Here is an 18,925-nt window from a genome sequence, read left to right on the forward strand (position 1 = left end):
ATACACACACATTTCGGTCAGTATTAAGTAATGGTTTGTTTAATTATCCCAACTCCCACAAACGTAATTTTAATTCAAAATCAAGATCTAAAGGCATAATATTCATTGGTATATCATGACTTATATCCTTTGTCAAGCAATATTGATAGGATAACTATGCATTTCATGAAGAAAAGTCTAATTATTTTGAAATTTTTTTGATAAAGTCCTAAATCTTTTTTTTTTTTGAATAGAATAAACCTGATTGTTTAACATTTTGCCCAAATTAAGGAAAAATGTTTTTTTTTATTGGAAAAGATAGATTATGTGATTTTCCCAAAATAACGATACTTTTTTGCACAAAAAAAGATTTATGAATTTATTAAAAAATTCCAAAATAATGAGACTTTTCGGTATAAAACTCGGGAAAGTATTTGTTCATTTAAGTAAACACCACTCCCAAAGGCACAAGTGTAATAAAAATTTAGGTCAAAAATCTTCATATTTGGTGATATATCATGACTTATATCCCTTATCAACTAATATTAATATTCCTCTCGTCAACTAATATTAATATTCCTCTCGTCGATGATTTGCGATCAAAACGTGGTTTGAATACATATAAAAGGATTCACATATGTTGACGTGACTGTGTGTTTGATAAACAAAGTATTTATAACATTAAGAAAAGACAGACAAAAGCTAAGATAACACATAAAAATACCTTATATATTTTACCATATTTATTGATAAAAAGGAAATGCATCAATTTTCCCACTTCGTTCGACAATACTGAGTTGAAGTTACCCACAATACAACATTATTAATAGGCTGCAACTATTTTGTTTCATGCAAAATGGTTGCTAGCTCTATCTTTATTTTCATATCACTATTTAAACTTCACATTTTCTAAAGGTAAGTAACGCGGCAGAGAGAAATATCATTTTTTCTCGAAAGGGATAGTTATTTGTTAGGAGCCCAACATAATTATTTTTCAACAGCAACGGGAGAGAACTCTAGGTTGGTTGAAGAGTTGAGTGATGAAATTCTTTGAGACTGTTTGGCAATTATTGCAGCAGTGGAGGGGTTTTGGTCCAAGACAACTTGGTATCCGTCACCCCAGTTATCCATTCCTTCTGCCATGACTTGCCAAAAAGTTGTACCCGAACACGACCCCTGGTTTCTTGCACTTTCATAGGCCGTGTTGAATATCCCACCAAAGTACTCATCCCTTGCTTCTACGGTGTAACCTGAAGACCAAGAGGACTTGCCAAATTCTGTAATTAGTAAAGGTTTTCTCAAGATGGAATCACAATCCTCTATATGTGCATTAATCCATTTTTCAACAAATTTAGCTCGAGCTTCATCGGTAGCTCCCGGAACCCTAAGTCAAAAATAAAAATATCCACATATGTTATTTAATAAAATTAAATAACATAAAAGATTGTTTTAGTTATAAATAAGAAACATGCGTTTCATGAAACATTTTTAGGATGCTAACTACGTTCGGATGTTGGCTAGCGTGACATGCAAAGTATATATACGAACAAAGGCATTGTGATGGAGTTTATATGTCGGTAAAGACTTGATCATACCATTGGTCGGGATACAGATGGATTGTAGCAAAATCCACATTGCTTACGCCGTTGTTTGTAATGAAGTCGGTTCCTACTTCATAGCCCGGATTGTTTTGCTTCTTTTCAGGCATTGATTCCCCATAAAACCCTTCAAGTCCGATTTCGAGAAGATGGTTCTTATCAATGGACTTTATTTCAGCTGCCATTTCTACTATCCATTCCTGCACAAAGAAGACATACAGATGGTTATAGGTTATGCACCATATAGTTTCATAAAAAACCAGTTTCCTCTATGTACTCCTATCATTTGAAAGCAAAAGATTTTCTTCTTTCTAGATAATTGATTCGGGAATTTTCTCATATGAGCAACTTAACCGTGAGTAAACAGAGAAAACAAGAACCTGTAGAAATTTCCCTGATAGATCAGACTGGCAGCGGGGTTCGTTCATTAGCTCCCATGCAAAGATGGTGGAATCATCCTTGTAGTCAACCCCGGTGATTGAGTTGCGTCTCGTAAGAATGGTCTGTAGCAAAACAGTATTTGCAACATGTTCAAATTTTCTAACAAAATGCAAATACAGCTGTTGTAGAAAATTTTTGTGATATAATGGAAACAACGTTTCCCAAACATATATATATATATATATATATATATATATATATATATATATATATATATATATATATATATATATATATACCTTCAAATGATTCTTATAATATCCTTTAACTAGAACGTTAGTAAAGAACTCATCATCACTATTCAAGTATTGTCCTCCATGATCCCTTGCCCACTGAACATATTGTTTTTTACCTCCAAAATCATCCCAGTTATTAACCAAGCTGAGAATCAAGTGAATCCCGTACTTTTTCGCTTCTGATATCACAAAATCCAATCCCTGGAATGAAAAGGTGTAGATGGTTATCACAAGTAACATAAAACAGAGGTGTTAAGTGTTTGTGATATTGATTATTACTAAATTTTATTTCAATACGTCCGTGTGGATTTGTCGTATGGTTGATAAGAAATTACTTTTTAATGTTTACAGATCATCTTGAATAAAAAATAGAGACTAAAATAATCAATAAAGTTACCTTAAACATGTCCTCATTGTAAAAACCGGGAGAGGTTTGCAGGGGTTTGTTGCCACCATCACTAAAAGCCCAAGTCCTAACCAGGTTCATTCCTATCTTGGAAGATTCTTGAAATGCATCTGTGACCTTCACCCTTGTAGATGGATATGAAGCCATACACATTAACCAGTAGGCGTTAAAGCCATTAAAATACAACGGCTTTCCATTAACCTTGAAATGACGTGTCCTTGTCTCCACAAAACTATCGTTAATGGTTGACGGGTGGCATTTACCCTTGCAATCTCCTTTTAGAACTGCATTTCCTTTTCTTGGCATGGTTAAAAAATCGCTAATCTTTAATAGTGGATATATGAAATAGGAAAGTTAGTAACCAATATTTAGAGTAATGGATGGAAAGTAGTGTGTTTTCTCTTGTCCACTTAGGTCGTGGAGTATTTATATCGCATGTCTTGTTAAGAATCTAGTTGGAAGTGGGGACCTCATCATATTTATTATGTAACTTAACGATACATATGCATCATCATTCATAAGGAATAACAAGCGACTTTGCGATGCCCATGCACGGTGCCATACTTTTGGTTGCAAGACACACAAACATTTGTTACTCCAAATGGAAAAGCAAAAGAAAATATGATCTTGCCTTTTCAAATACTATTGTAGGTATGTTATGTTTGGATACTAGATCCTTGTGCATAATCTACCATTAAAAGATTAGCTTTTAGTCCGGTTCCAAACATAAAAAATATGTTGACCAAAAGAATTGTATTTAGAGATTCAAAGATGGTACTAGATTCTTTTGAAATACTATAATATTTTGTAACTCCATACATTAGAGAAAAATAAAAAAACAAAAAGCCCAAAATAAAAGCCCGAGTCATTGATTGTTCACGAAAAATTATGTACAATTTGGTTTCTTTATTTATTTATTTCTCCACTCCTCCACACCATTTTGTTGTTTTTCCGGGTTCGTTTTTTCATACGTTGAAATCTAGCATGTGACTTTCTTACGTTTACGCATCGCCATTCATGGGACATTTGATTTCTTTATTTGACTTCTTTTAACGTCATATATAGCAAATATATATTAAATTTTATGTTCCATTTTCTTGTTGATAGTTTTTTTCACGTGTATTCTCCAAATGGAATTTGTATCAAAGTAGATGTTATGTACGTTGCACACAACACTTTTGCATGTGAATTTATATTGATGATGTCATGTTTTGTTTTTATGTACTTAATGTAATAACAGGTGGTTGAGTAGCATGGCATGTAGCAAGTGGATGTATTGTAATCTAAGCATAACTCGCTTTGCTTGTGTACGAGGTGTTCTCTATTATAATAAAACAACGGATGTTTGGGGTTCCAAAACCAACCATAATAGGCAATGTAACTGCTTAGAAGGAAATTTGATAGATCTTAAACCAATACTTTTAGAAGACTAGTGAGGAAACACTCCCTTATCATCTTTTATGCGTCCGTGCATCGATACTAAGTAGTGTATGATTACTCATTAATAAAGTTTATTCATACTACACTTGTACACATCACCTATATTATAAATCTTTGGTGCTAAATGCTAGATGTTTATAAAAATGAACCTCACCTTATTTTTATTAATTTAATTGATATTAATCTTATTTATAAAGAAAATTATGAAAATTAAAAATATAAAAATAAACATACAATTGTTAGGTTTAAGACTGCATGTCTAAGATAAAAATTGCACCAAAATGTTTACCCAATATTGATAAAGTATATTTCAATGGTATGACTAAAACATAAGTTTACAGTCGTTTGCGGGCCCAAGGTTAACAATGCACTAAAATTTATTCCCAATATTGATAAAGGATATTTCAAAGGTACGACTAAACCTTAAATTTATAGCTGCTGATATAACACTGCAACCGAAAATAAAGTAGGAATTTTTGAACTCCAATTAATTTGAGTTCCCTATTATACCATCTTGTAGACAAATGAGAAATAATGAGTTTCGTTCTTCTACGAGCCCCAGTTGAATTAATCAACGATTTTACTTATTATATTAAGATAACAACCTCATAATTGGAAAGGTTTCATGAAAAATCATCCTCACAATTCGGAGTTTGCTAACATAGATATTCATATTACAGATTACAATAAAAGTAACATTTCTGCCAAGACCATAATATATGTGTATTAATAATGATTTATGTATTTGTTTAAAAAAATTGGATTTTAGATTTCCAAAAAATAACATTTGCGCCAAGACACCAATATATGTCTTAATTACTCCTCAAGACTATATTTTCTTCATCAGCATATGTAACTTAATCATTTATCTTATTTATTAGGAGTTTGATGTCAAAAATAACTTAAATAGTTTTGAATTGATCTTCTTTTGTTTGTTAAAACTTAGGTAATATTGTTTAAAACATGAATTAGTATTCTACAAATTATATTCAAATAGGTTTAGTGGCAAATTAACAAGATGTTTTTTTTTTTCGTGTGTTAACATCACTTGGAAAAAGTTATCCAATAGCTTTGTACACCCCCTCCCCCGTCTTTCACACACATACACATACACACACATTTCGGTCAGTATTAAGTAATGGTTTGTTTAATTATCCCAACTCCCACAAACGTAATTTTAATTCAAAATCAAGATCTAAAGGCATAATATTCATTGGTATATCATGACTTATATCCTTTGTCAAGCAATATTGATAGGATAACTATGCATTTCATGAAGAAAAGTCTAATTATTTTGAAATTTTTTTGATAAAGTCCTAAATCTTTTTTTTTTTTTTTTGAATAGAATAAACCTGATTGTTTAACATTTTGCCCAAATTAAGGAAAAATGTTTTTTTTATTGGAAAAGATAGATTATGTGATTTTCCCAAAATAACGATACTTTTTTGCACAAAAAAAGATTTATGAATTTATTAAAAAATTCCAAAATAATGAGACTTTTCGGTATAAAACTCGGGAAAGTATTTGTTCATTTAAGTAAACACCACTCCCAAAGGCACAAGTGTAATAAAAAATTTAGGTCAAAAATCTTCATATTTGGTGATATATCATGACTTATATCCCTTATCAACTAATATTAATATTCCTCTCGTCAACTAATATTAATATTCCTCTTGTCGATGATTTGCGATCAAAACGTGGTTTGAATACATATAAAAGGATTCACATATGTTGACGTGACTGTGTGTTTGATAAACAAAGTATTTATAACATTAAGAAAAGACAGACAAAAGCTAAGATAACACATAAAAATACCTTATATATTTTACCATATTTATTGATAAAAAGGAAATGCATCAATTTTCCCAGTTCGTTCGACAATACTGAGTTGAAGTTACCCACAATACAACATTATTAATAGGCTGCAACTATTTTGTTTCATGCAAAATGGTTGCTAGCTCTATCTTTATTTTCATATCACTATTTAAACTTCACATTTTCTAAAGGTAAGTAACGCGGCAGAGAGAAATATCATTTTTTCTCGAAAGGGATAGTTATTTGTTAGGAGCCCAACATAATTATTTTTCAACAGCAACGGGAGAGAACTCTAGGTTGGTTGAAGAGTTGAGTGATGAAATTCTTTGAGACTGTTTGGCAATTATTGCAGCAGTGGAGGGGTTTTGGTCCAAGACAACTTGGTATCCGTCACCCCAGTTATCCATTCCTTCTGCCATGACTTGCCAAAAAGTTGTACCCGAACACGACCCCCGGTTTCTTGCACTTTCATAGGCCGTGTTGAATATCCCACCAAAGTACTCATCCCTTGCTTCTACGGTGTAACCTGAAGACCAAGAGGACTTGCCAAATTCTGCAATTAGTAAAGGTTTTCTCAAGATGGAATCACAATCCTCTATATGTGCATTAATCCATTTTTCAACAAATTTAGCTCGAGCTTCATCGCTAGCTCCCGGAACCCTAAGTCAAAAATCAAAATATCCACATATGTTATTTAATAAAATTAAATAACATAAAAGATTGTTTTAGTTATAAATAAGAAACATGCGTTTCATGAAACATTTTTAGGATGCTAACTACGTTCGGATGTTGGCTAGCGTGACATGCAAAGTATATATACGAACAAAGGCATTGTGATGGAGTTTATATGTCGGTAAAGACTCGATCATACCATTGGTCGGGATACAGATGGATTGTAGCAAAATCCACATTGCTTACGCCGTTGTTTGTAATGAAGTCGGTTCCTACTTCATAGCCCGGATTGTTTTGCTTCTTTTCAGGCATTGATTCCCCATAAAACCCTTCAAGTCCGATTTCGAGAAGATGGTTCTTATCAATGGACTTTATTTCAGCTGCCATTTCTACTATCCATTCCTGCACAAAGAAGACATACAGATGGTTATAGGTTATGCACCATATAGTTTCATAAAAAACCAGTTTCCTCTATGTACTCCTATCATTTGAAAGCAAAAGATTTTCTTCTTTCTAGATAATTGATTCGGGCATTTTCTCATATGAGCAACTTAACCGTGAGTAAACAGAGAAAACAAGAACCTGTAGAAATTTCCCTGATAGATCAGACTGGCAGCGGGGTTCGTTCATTAGCTCCCATGCAAAGATGGTGGAATCATCCTTGTAGTCAACCCCGGTGATTGAGTTGCGTCTCATAAGAATGGTCTGTAGCAAAACAGTATTTGCAACATGTTCAAATTTTCTAACAAAATGCAAATACAGCTGTTGTAGAAAATTTTTGTAATATAATGGAAACAATGTTTCCCAAACACATATATATATATATATATATATATATATATATATATATATATATACCTTCAAATGATTCTTATAATATCCTTTAACTAGAACGTTAGTAAAGAACTCATCATCACTATTCAAGTATTGTCCTCCATGATCCCTTGCCCACTGAACATATTGTTTTTTACCTCCAAAATCATCCCAGTTATTAACCAAGCTGAGAATCAAGTGAATCCCGTACTTTTTCGCTTCTGATATCACAAAATCCAATCCCTGGAATGAAAAGGTGTAGATGGTTATCACAAGTAACATAAAACAGAGGTGTTAAGTGTTTGTGATATTGATTATTACTAAATTTTATTTCAATACGTCCGTGTGGATTTGTCGTATGGTTGATAAGAAATTACTTTTTAATGTTTACAGATCATCTTGAATAAAAAATAGAGACTAAAATAATCAATAAAGTTACCTTAAACATGTCCTCATTGTAAAAACCGGGAGAGGTTTGCAGGGGTTTGTTGCCACCATCACTAAAAGCCCAAGTCCTAACCAGGTTCATTCCTATCTTGGAAGATTCTTGAAATGCATCTGTGACCTTCACCCTTGTAGATGGATCAGAAGCCATACACATTAACCAGTAGGCGTTAAAGCCATTAAAATACAACGACTTTCCATTAACCTTGAAATGACGTGTCCTTGTCTCCACAAAACTATCGTTAATGGTTGACGGGTGGCATTTACCCTTGCAATCTCCTTTTAGAACTGCATTTCCTTTTCCTGGCATGGTTAAAAAATCGCTAATCTTTAATAGTGGATATATGAAATAGGAAAGTTAGTAACCAATATTTAGAGTAATGGATGGAAAGTAGTGTGTTTTCTCTTGTCCACTTAGGTCGTGGAGTATTTATATCGCATGTCTTGTTAAGAATCTAGTTGGAAGTGGGGACCTCATCATATTTATTATGTAACTTAACGATACATATGCATCATCATTCATAAGGAATAACAAGCGACTTTGCGATGCCCATGCACGGTGCCATACTTTTGGTTGCAAGACACACAAACATTTGTTACTCCAAATGGAAAAGCAAAAGAAAATATGATCTTGCCTTTTCAAATACTATTGTAGGTATGTTATGTTTGGATACTAGATCCTTGTGCATAATCTACCATTAAAAGATTAGCTTTTAGTCCGGTTCCAAACATAAAAAATATGTTGACCAAAAGAATTGTATTTAGAGATTCAAAGATGGTACTAGATTCTTTTGAAATACTATAATATTTTGTAACTCCATACATTAGAGAAAAATAAAAAAACAAAAAGCCCAAAATAAAAGCCCGAGTCATTGATTGTTCACGAAAAATTATGTACAATTTGGTTTCTTTATTTATTTATTTCTCCACTCCTCCACACCATTTTGTTGTTTTTCCGGGTTCGTTTTTTCATACGTTGAAATCTAGCATGTGACTTTCTTACGTTTACGCATCGCCATTCATGGGACATTTGATTTCTTTATTTGACTTCTTTTAACGTCATATATAGCAAATATATATTAAATTTTATGTTCCATTTTCTTGTTGATAGTTTTTTTCACGTGTATTCTCCAAATGGAATTTGTATCAAAGTAGATGTTATGTACGTTGCACACAACACTTTTGCATGTGAATTTATATTGATGATGTCATGTTTTGTTTTTATGTACTTAATGTAATAACAGGTGGTTGAGTAGCATGGCATGTAGCAAGTGGATGTATTGTAATCTAAGCATAACTCGCTTTGCTTGTGTACGAGGTGTTCTCTATTATAATAAAACAACGGATGTTTGGGGTTCCAAAACCAACCATAATAGGCAATGTAACTGCTTAGAAGGAAATTTGATAGATCTTAAACCAATACTTTTAGAAGACTAGTGAGGAAACACTCCCTTATCATCTTTTATGCGTCCGTGCATCGATACTAAGTAGTGTATGATTACTCATTAATAAAGTTTATTCATACTACACTTGTACACATCACCTATATTATAAATCTTTGGTGCTAAATGCTAGATGTTTATAAAAATGAACCTCACCTTATTTTTATTAATTTAATTGATATTAATCTTATTTATAAAGAAAATTATGAAAATTAAAAATATAAAAATAAACATACAATTGTTAGGTTTAAGACTGCATGTCTAAGATAAAAATTGCACCAAAATGTTTACCCAATATTGATAAAGTATATTTCAATGGTATGACTAAAACATAAGTTTACAGTCGTTTGCGGGCCCAAGGTTAACAATGCACTAAAATTTATTCCCAATATTGATAAAGGATATTTCAAAGGTACGACTAAACCTTAAATTTATAGCTGCTGATATAACACTGCAACCGAAAATAAAGTAGGAATTTTTGAACTCCAATTAATTTGAGTTCCCTATTATACCATCTTGTAGACAAATGAGAAATAATGAGTTTCGTTCTTCTACGAGCCCCAGTTGAATTAATCAACGATTTTACTTATTATATTAAGATAACAACCTCATAATTGGAAAGGTTTCATGAAAAATCATCCTCACAATTCGGAGTTTGCTAACATAGATATTCATATTACAGATTACAATAAAAGTAACATTTCTGCCAAGACCATAATATATGTGTATTAATAATGATTTATGTATTTGTTTAAAAAAATTGGATTTTAGATTTCCAAAAAATAACATTTGCGCCAAGACACCAATATATGTCTTAATTACTCCTCAAGACTATATTTTCTTCATCAGCATATGTAACTTAATCATTTATCTTATTTATTAGGAGTTTGATGTCAAAAATAACTTAAATAGTTTTGAATTGATCTTCTTTTGTTTGTTAAAACTTAGGTAATATTGTTTAAAACATGAATTAGTATTCTACAAATTATATTGAAATAGGTTTAGTGGCAAATTAACAAGATGTTTTTTTTTTCGTGTGTTAACATCACTTGGAAAAAGTTATCCAATAGCTTTGTACACCCCCTCCCCCGTCTTTCACACACATACACATACACACACATTTCGGTCAGTATTAAGTAATGGTTTGTTTAATTATCCCAACTCCCACAAACGTAATTTTAATTCAAAATCAAGATCTAAAGGCATAATATTCATTGGTATATCATGACTTATATCCTTTGTCAAGCAATATTGATAGGATAACTATGCATTTCATGAAGAAAAGTCTAATTATTTTGAAATTTTTTTGATAAAGTCCTAAATCTTTTTTTTTTTTTTTGAATAGAATAAACCTGATTGTTTAACATTTTGCCCAAATTAAGGAAAAATGTTTTTTTTATTGGAAAAGATAGATTATGTGATTTTCCCAAAATAACGATACTTTTTTGCACAAAAAAAGATTTATGAATTTATTAAAAAATTCCAAAATAATGAGACTTTTCGGTATAAAACTCGGGAAAGTATTTGTTCATTTAAGTAAACACCACTCCCAAAGGCACAAGTGTAATAAAAAATTTAGGTCAAAAATCTTCATATTTGGTGATATATCATGACTTATATCCCTTATCAACTAATATTAATATTCCTCTCGTCAACTAATATTAATATTCCTCTTGTCGATGATTTGCGATCAAAACGTGGTTTGAATACATATAAAAGGATTCACATATGTTGACGTGACTGTGTGTTTGATAAACAAAGTATTTATAACATTAAGAAAAGACAGACAAAAGCTAAGATAACACATAAAAATACCTTATATATTTTACCATATTTATTGATAAAAAGGAAATGCATCAATTTTCCCAGTTCGTTCGACAATACTGAGTTGAAGTTACCCACAATACAACATTATTAATAGGCTGCAACTATTTTGTTTCATGCAAAATGGTTGCTAGCTCTATCTTTATTTTCATATCACTATTTAAACTTCACATTTTCTAAAGGTAAGTAACGCGGCAGAGAGAAATATCATTTTTTCTCGAAAGGGATAGTTATTTGTTAGGAGCCCAACATAATTATTTTTCAACAGCAACGGGAGAGAACTCTAGGTTGGTTGAAGAGTTGAGTGATGAAATTCTTTGAGACTGTTTGGCAATTATTGCAGCAGTGGAGGGGTTTTGGTCCAAGACAACTTGGTATCCGTCACCCCAGTTATCCATTCCTTCTGCCATGACTTGCCAAAAAGTTGTACCCGAACACGACCCCCGGTTTCTTGCACTTTCATAGGCCGTGTTGAATATCCCACCAAAGTACTCATCCCTTGCTTCTACGGTGTAACCTGAAGACCAAGAGGACTTGCCAAATTCTGCAATTAGTAAAGGTTTTCTCAAGATGGAATCACAATCCTCTATATGTGCATTAATCCATTTTTCAACAAATTTAGCTCGAGCTTCATCGCTAGCTCCCGGAACCCTAAGTCAAAAATCAAAATATCCACATATGTTATTTAATAAAATTAAATAACATAAAAGATTGTTTTAGTTATAAATAAGAAACATGCGTTTCATGAAACATTTTTAGGATGCTAACTACGTTCGGATGTTGGCTAGCGTGACATGCAAAGTATATATACGAACAAAGGCATTGTGATGGAGTTTATATGTCGGTAAAGACTCGATCATACCATTGGTCGGGATACAGATGGATTGTAGCAAAATCCACATTGCTTACGCCGTTGTTTGTAATGAAGTCGGTTCCTACTTCATAGCCCGGATTGTTTTGCTTCTTTTCAGGCATTGATTCCCCATAAAACCCTTCAAGTCCGATTTCGAGAAGATGGTTCTTATCAATGGACTTTATTTCAGCTGCCATTTCTACTATCCATTCCTGCACAAAGAAGACATACAGATGGTTATAGGTTATGCACCATATAGTTTCATAAAAAACCAGTTTCCTCTATGTACTCCTATCATTTGAAAGCAAAAGATTTTCTTCTTTCTAGATAATTGATTCGGGCATTTTCTCATATGAGCAACTTAACCTTGAGTAAACAGAGAAAACAAGAACCTGTAGAAATTTCCCTGATAGATCAGACTGGCAGCGGGGTTCGTTCATTAGCTCCCATGCAAAGATGGTGGAATCATCCTTGTAGTCAACCCCGGTGATTGAGTTGCGTCTCATAAGAATGGTCTGTAGCAAAACAGTATTTGCAACATGTTCAAATTTTCTAACAAAATGCAAATACAGCTGTTGTAGAAAATTTTTGTAATATAATGGAAACAATGTTTCCCAAACACAGATATATATATATATATATATATATATATATATATATATATATATATATATATATATATATATATATATATATACCTTCAAATGATTCTTATAATATCCTTTAACTAGAACGTTAGTAAAGAACTCATCATCACTATTCAAGTATTGTCCTCCATGATCCCTTGCCCACTGAACATATTGTTTTTTACCTCCAAAATCATCCCAGTTATTAACCAAGCTGAGAATCAAGTGAATCCCGTACTTTTTCGCTTCTGATATCACAAAATCCAATCCCTGGAATGAAAAGGTGTAGATGGTTATCACAAGTAACATAAAACAGAGGTGTTAAGTGTTTGTGATATTGATTATTACTAAATTTTATTTCAATACGTCCGTGTGGATTTGTCGTATGGTTGATAAGAAATTACTTTTTAATGTTTACAGATCATCTTGAATAAAAAATAGAGACTAAAATAATCAATAAAGTTACCTTAAACATGTCCTCATTGTAAAAACCGGGAGAGGTTTGCAGGGGTTTGTTGCCACCATCACTAAAAGCCCAAGTCCTAACCAGGTTCATTCCTATCTTGGAAGATTCTTGAAATGCATCTGTGACCTTCACCCTTGTAGATGGATCAGAAGCCATACACATTAACCAGTAGGCGTTAAAGCCATTAAAATACAACGACTTTCCATTAACCTTGAAATGACGTGTCCTTGTCTCCACAAAACTATCGTTAATGGTTGACGGGTGGCATTTACCCTTGCAATCTCCTTTTAGAACTGCATTTCCTTTTCCTGGCATGGTTAAAAAATCGCTAATCTTTAATAGTGGATATATGAAATAGGAAAGTTAGTAACCAATATTTAGAGTAATGGATGGAAAGTAGTGTGTTTTCTCTTGTCCACTTAGGTCGTGGAGTATTTATATCGCATGTCTTGTTAAGAATCTAGTTGGAAGTGGGGACCTCATCATATTTATTATGTAACTTAACGATACATATGCATCATCATTCATAAGGAATAACAAGCGACTTTGCGATGCCCATGCACGGTGCCATACTTTTGGTTGCAAGACACACAAACATTTGTTACTCCAAATGGAAAAGCAAAAGAAAATATGATCTTGCCTTTTCAAATACTATTGTAGGTATGTTATGTTTGGATACTAGATCCTTGTGCATAATCTACCATTAAAAGATTAGCTTTTAGTCCGGTTCCAAACATAAAAAATATGTTGACCAAAAGAATTGTATTTAGAGATTCAAAGATGGTACTAGATTCTTTTGAAATACTATAATATTTTGTAACTCCATACATTAGAGAAAAATAAAAAAAACAAAAAGCCCAAAATAAAAGCCCGAGTCATTGATTGTTCACGAAAAATTATGTACAATTTGGTTTCTTTATTTATTTATTTCTCCACTCCTCCACACCATTTTGTTGTTTTTCCGGGTTCGTTTTTTCATACGTTGAAATCTAGCATGTGACTTTCTTACGTTTACGCATCGCCATTCATGGGACATTTGATTTCTTTATTTGACTTCTTTTAACGTCATATATAGCAAATATATATTAAATTTTATGTTCCATTTTCTTGTTGATAGTTTTTTTCACGTGTATTCTCCAAATGGAATTTGTATCAAAGTAGATGTTATGTATGTTGCACACAACACTTTTGCATGTGAATTTATATTGATGATGTCATGTTTTGTTTTTATGTACTTAATGTAATAACAGGTGGTTGAGTAGCATGGCATGTAGCAAGTGGATGTATTGTAATCTAAGCATAACTCGCTTTGCTTGTGTACGAGGTGTTCTCTATTATAATAAAACAACGGATGTTTGGGGTTCCAAAACCAACCATAATAGGCAATGTAACTGCTTAGAAGGAAATTTGATAGATCTTAAACCAATACTTTTAGAAGACTAGTGAGGAAACACTCCCTTATCATCTTTTATGCGTCCGTGCATCGATACTAAGTAGTGTATGATTACTCATTAATAAAGTTTATTCATACTACACTTGTACACATCACCTATATTATAAATCTTTGGTGCTAAATGCTAGATGTTTATAAAAATGAACCTCACCTTATTTTTATTAATTTAATTGATATTAATCTTATTTATAAAGAAAATTATGAAAATTAAAAATATAAAAATAAACATACAATTGTTAGGTTTAAGACTGCATGTCTAAGATAAAAATTGCACCAAAATGTTTACCCAATATTGATAAAGTATATTTCAATGGTATGACTAAAACATAAGTTTACAGTCGTTTGCGGGCCCAAGGTTAACAATGCACTAAAATTTATTCCCAATATTGATAAAGGATATTTCAAAGGTACGACTAAACCTTAAATTTATAGCTGCTGATATAACACTGCAACCGAAAATAAAGTAGGAATTTTTGAACTCCAATTAATTTGAGTTCCCTATTATACCATCTTGTAGACAAATGAGAAATAATGAGTTTCGTTCTTCTACGAGCCCCAGTTGAATTAATCAACGATTTTACTTATTATATTAAGATAACAACCTCATAATTGGAAAGGTTTCATGAAAAATCATCCTCACAATTCGGAGTTTGCTAACATAGATATTCATATTACAGATTACAATAAAAGTAACATTTCTGCCAAGACCATAATATATGTGTATTAATAATGATTTATGTATTTGTTTAAAAAAATTGGATTTTAGATTTCCAAAAAATAACATTTGCGCCAAGACACCAATATATGTCTTAATTACTCCTCAAGACTATATTTTCTTCATCAGCATATGTAACTTAATCATTTATCTTATTTATTAGGAGTTTGATGTCAAAAATAACTTAAATAGTTTTGAATTGATCTTCTTTTGTTTGTTAAAACTTAGGTAATATTGTTTAAAACATGAATTAGTATTCTACAAATTATATTGAAATAGGTTTAGTGGCAAATTAACAAGATGTTTTTTTTTTCGTGTGTTAACATCACTTGGAAAAAGTTATCCAATAGCTTTGTACACCCCCTCCCCCGTCTTTCACACACATACACATACACACACATTTCGGTCAGTATTAAGTAATGGTTTGTTTAATTATCCCAACTCCCACAAACGTAATTTTAATTCAAAATCAAGATCTAAAGGCATAATATTCATTGGTATATCATGACTTATATCCTTTGTCAAGCAATATTGATAGGATAACTATGCATTTCATGAAGAAAAGTCTAATTATTTTGAAATTTTTTTGATAAAGTCCTAAATCTTTTTTTTTTTTTTTGAATAGAATAAACCTGATTGTTTAACATTTTGCCCAAATTAAGGAAAAATGTTTTTTTTATTGGAAAAGATAGATTATGTGATTTTCCCAAAATAACGATACTTTTTTGCACAAAAAAAGATTTATGAATTTATTAAAAAATTCCAAAATAATGAGACTTTTCGGTATAAAACTCGGGAAAGTATTTGTTCATTTAAGTAAACACCACTCCCAAAGGCACAAGTGTAATAAAAAATTTAGGTCAAAAATCTTCATATTTGGTGATATATCATGACTTATATCCCTTATCAACTAATATTAATATTCCTCTCGTCAACTAATATTAATATTCCTCTTGTCGATGATTTGCGATCAAAACGTGGTTTGAATACATATAAAAGGATTCACATATGTTGACGTGACTGTGTGTTTGATAAACAAAGTATTTATAACATTAAGAAAAGACAGACAAAAGCTAAGATAACACATAAAAATACCTTATATATTTTACCATATTTATTGATAAAAAGGAAATGCATCAATTTTCCCAGTTCGTTCGACAATACTGAGTTGAAGTTACCCACAATACAACATTATTAATAGGCTGCAACTATTTTGTTTCATGCAAAATGGTTGCTAGCTCTATCTTTATTTTCATATCACTATTTAAACTTCACATTTTCTAAAGGTAAGTAACGCGGCAGAGAGAAATATCATTTTTTCTCGAAAGGGATAGTTATTTGTTAGGAGCCCAACATAATTATTTTTCAACAGCAACGGGAGAGAACTCTAGGTTGGTTGAAGAGTTGAGTGATGAAATTCTTTGAGACTGTTTGGCAATTATTGCAGCAGTGGAGGGGTTTTGGTCCAAGACAACTTGGTATCCGTCACCCCAGTTATCCATTCCTTCTGCCATGACTTGCCAAAAAGTTGTACCCGAACACGACCCCCGGTTTCTTGCACTTTCATAGGCCGTGTTGAATATCCCACCAAAGTACTCATCCCTTGCTTCTACGGTGTAACCTGAAGACCAAGAGGACTTGCCAAATTCTGCAATTAGTAAAGGTTTTCTCAAGATGGAATCACAATCCTCTATATGTGCATTAATCCATTTTTCAACAAATTTAGCTCGATCTTCATCGCTAGCTCCCGGAACCCTAAGTCAAAAATCAAAATATCCACATATGTTATTTAATAAAATTAAATAACATAAAAGATTGTTTTAGTTATAAATAAGAAACATGCGTTTCATGAAACATTTTTAGGATGCTAACTACGTTCGGATGTTGGCTAGCGTGACATGCAAAGTATATATACGAACAAAGGCATTGTGATGGAGTTTATATGTCGGTAAAGACTCGATCATACCATTGGTCGGGATACAGATGGATTGTAGCAAAATCCACATTGCTTACGCCGTTGTTTGTAATGAAGTCGGTTCCTACTTCATAGCCCGGATTGTTTTGCTTCTTTTCAGGCATTGATTCCCCATAAAACCCTTCAAGTCCGATTTCGAGAAGATGGTTCTTATCAATGGACTTTATTTCAGCTGCCATTTCTACTATCCATTCCTGCACAAAGAAGACATATAGATGGTTATAGGTTATGCACCATATAGTTTCATAAAAAACCAGTTTCCTCTATGTACTCCTATCATTTGAAAGCAAAAGATTTTCTTCTTTCTAGATAATTGATTCGGGCATTTTCTCATATGAGCATCTTAACCGTGAGTAAACAGAGAAAACAAGAACCTGTAGAAATTTCCCTGATAGATCAGACTGGCAGCGGGGTTCGTTCATTAGCTCCCATGCAAAGATGGTGGAATCATCCTTGTAGTCAACCCCGGTGATTGAGTTGCGTCTCGTAAGAATGGTCTGTAGCAAAACAGTATTTGCAACATGTTCAAATTTTCTAACAAAATGCAAATACAGCTGTTGTAGAAAATTTTTGTGATATAATGGAAACAATGTTTCCCAAACATATATATATATATATATATATATATATATATATATATATATATATATATATACCTTCAAATGATTCTTATAATATCCTTTAACTAGAACGTTAGTAAAGAACTCATCATCACTATTCAAGTATTGTCCTCCATGATCCCTTGCCCACTGAACATATTGTTTTTTACCTCCAAAATCATCCCAGTTATTAACCAAGCTAAGAATCAAGTGAATCCCGTACTTTTTCGCTTCTGATATCACAAAATCCAATCCCTGGAATGAAAAGGTGTAGATGGTTATCACAAGTAACATAAAACAGAGGTGTTAAGTGTTTGTGATATTGATTATTACTAAATTTTATTTCAATACGTCCGTGTGGATTTGTCGTATGGTTGATAAGAAATTACTTTTTAATGTTTACAGATCATCTTGAATAAAAAATAGAGACTAAAATAATCAATAAAGTTACCTTAAACATGTCCTCATTGTAAAAACCGGGAGAGGTTTGCAGGGGTTTGTTGCCACCATCACTAAAAGCCCAAGTCCTAACCAGGTTCATTCCTATCTTGGAAGATTCTTGAAATGCATCTGTGACCTTCACCCTTGTAGATGGATATGAAGCCATACACATTAACCAGTAGGCGTTAAAGCCATTAAAATACAACGGCTTTCCATTAACCTTGAAATGACGTGTCCTTGTCTCCACAAAACTATCGTTAATGGTTGACGGGTGGCATTTACCCTTGCAATCTCCTTTTAGAACTGCATTTCCTTTTCCTGGCATGGTTAAAAAATCGCTAATCTTTAATAGTGGATATATGAAATAGGAAAGTTAGTAACCAATATTTAGAGTAATGGATGGAAAGTAGTGTGTTTTCTCTTGTCCACTTAGGTCGTGGAGTATTTATATCGCATGTCTTGTTAAGAATCTAGTTGGAAGTGGGGACCTCATCATATTTATTATGTAACTTAACGATACATATGCATCATCATTCATAAGGAATAACAAGCGACTTTGCGATGCCCATGCACGGTGCCATACTTTTGGTTGCAAGACACACAAACATTTGTTACTCCAAATGGAAAAGCAAAAGAAAATATGATCTTGCCTTTTCAAATACTATTGTAGGTATGTTATGTTTGGAT

The 18,925-nt window shown here is 32.4% G+C and overlaps 4 protein-coding genes across 4 annotated transcripts; all 4 read right to left on the reverse strand.

The window, feature by feature from the left end:
* Window positions 1-966: 966 nt before the first annotated feature.
* Window positions 967-2,966, reverse strand: LOC145046712 (mannan endo-1,4-beta-mannosidase 4-like). The gene is made up of 5 exons (XM_078994990.1): window positions 2,652-2,966; window positions 2,258-2,455; window positions 1,958-2,080; window positions 1,575-1,777; window positions 967-1,363 (listed from the first exon to the last, which is right to left on the reverse strand). The coding sequence occupies exons 1-5, from the start codon at window positions 2,964-2,966 to the stop codon at window positions 967-969; spliced, it is 1,236 nt and encodes a 411-aa protein (XP_078851116.1).
* Window positions 2,967-6,178: 3,212 nt separating this feature from the next.
* Window positions 6,179-8,154, reverse strand: LOC145046713 (mannan endo-1,4-beta-mannosidase 4-like). The gene is made up of 5 exons (XM_078994991.1): window positions 7,840-8,154; window positions 7,446-7,643; window positions 7,170-7,292; window positions 6,787-6,989; window positions 6,179-6,575 (listed from the first exon to the last, which is right to left on the reverse strand). Exons 1-5 carry the CDS (start codon window positions 8,152-8,154, stop codon window positions 6,179-6,181), a joined length of 1,236 nt encoding a protein of 411 aa, XP_078851117.1.
* Window positions 8,155-11,364: 3,210 nt separating this feature from the next.
* LOC145046714 (mannan endo-1,4-beta-mannosidase 4-like) lies at window positions 11,365-13,370 on the reverse strand. Its single transcript, XM_078994992.1, has 5 exons — window positions 13,056-13,370; window positions 12,662-12,859; window positions 12,356-12,478; window positions 11,973-12,175; window positions 11,365-11,761 (listed from the first exon to the last, which is right to left on the reverse strand). The coding sequence occupies exons 1-5, from the start codon at window positions 13,368-13,370 to the stop codon at window positions 11,365-11,367; spliced, it is 1,236 nt and encodes a 411-aa protein (XP_078851118.1).
* A 3,211-nt stretch (window positions 13,371-16,581) lies between these two features.
* On the reverse strand, window positions 16,582-18,563 carry LOC145046715 (mannan endo-1,4-beta-mannosidase 4-like). The gene is made up of 5 exons (XM_078994993.1): window positions 18,249-18,563; window positions 17,855-18,052; window positions 17,573-17,695; window positions 17,190-17,392; window positions 16,582-16,978 (listed from the first exon to the last, which is right to left on the reverse strand). Exons 1-5 carry the CDS (start codon window positions 18,561-18,563, stop codon window positions 16,582-16,584), a joined length of 1,236 nt encoding a protein of 411 aa, XP_078851119.1.
* Between the last annotated feature and the right edge of the window lie 362 nt (window positions 18,564-18,925).

The sequence above is a fragment of the Lactuca saligna genome, chromosome 5, assembly GCF_052625555.1.
Source record: "Lactuca saligna cultivar CGN05327 chromosome 5, ASM5262555v1, whole genome shotgun sequence".
NCBI lineage: Eukaryota > Viridiplantae > Streptophyta > Magnoliopsida > Asterales > Asteraceae > Lactuca > Lactuca saligna.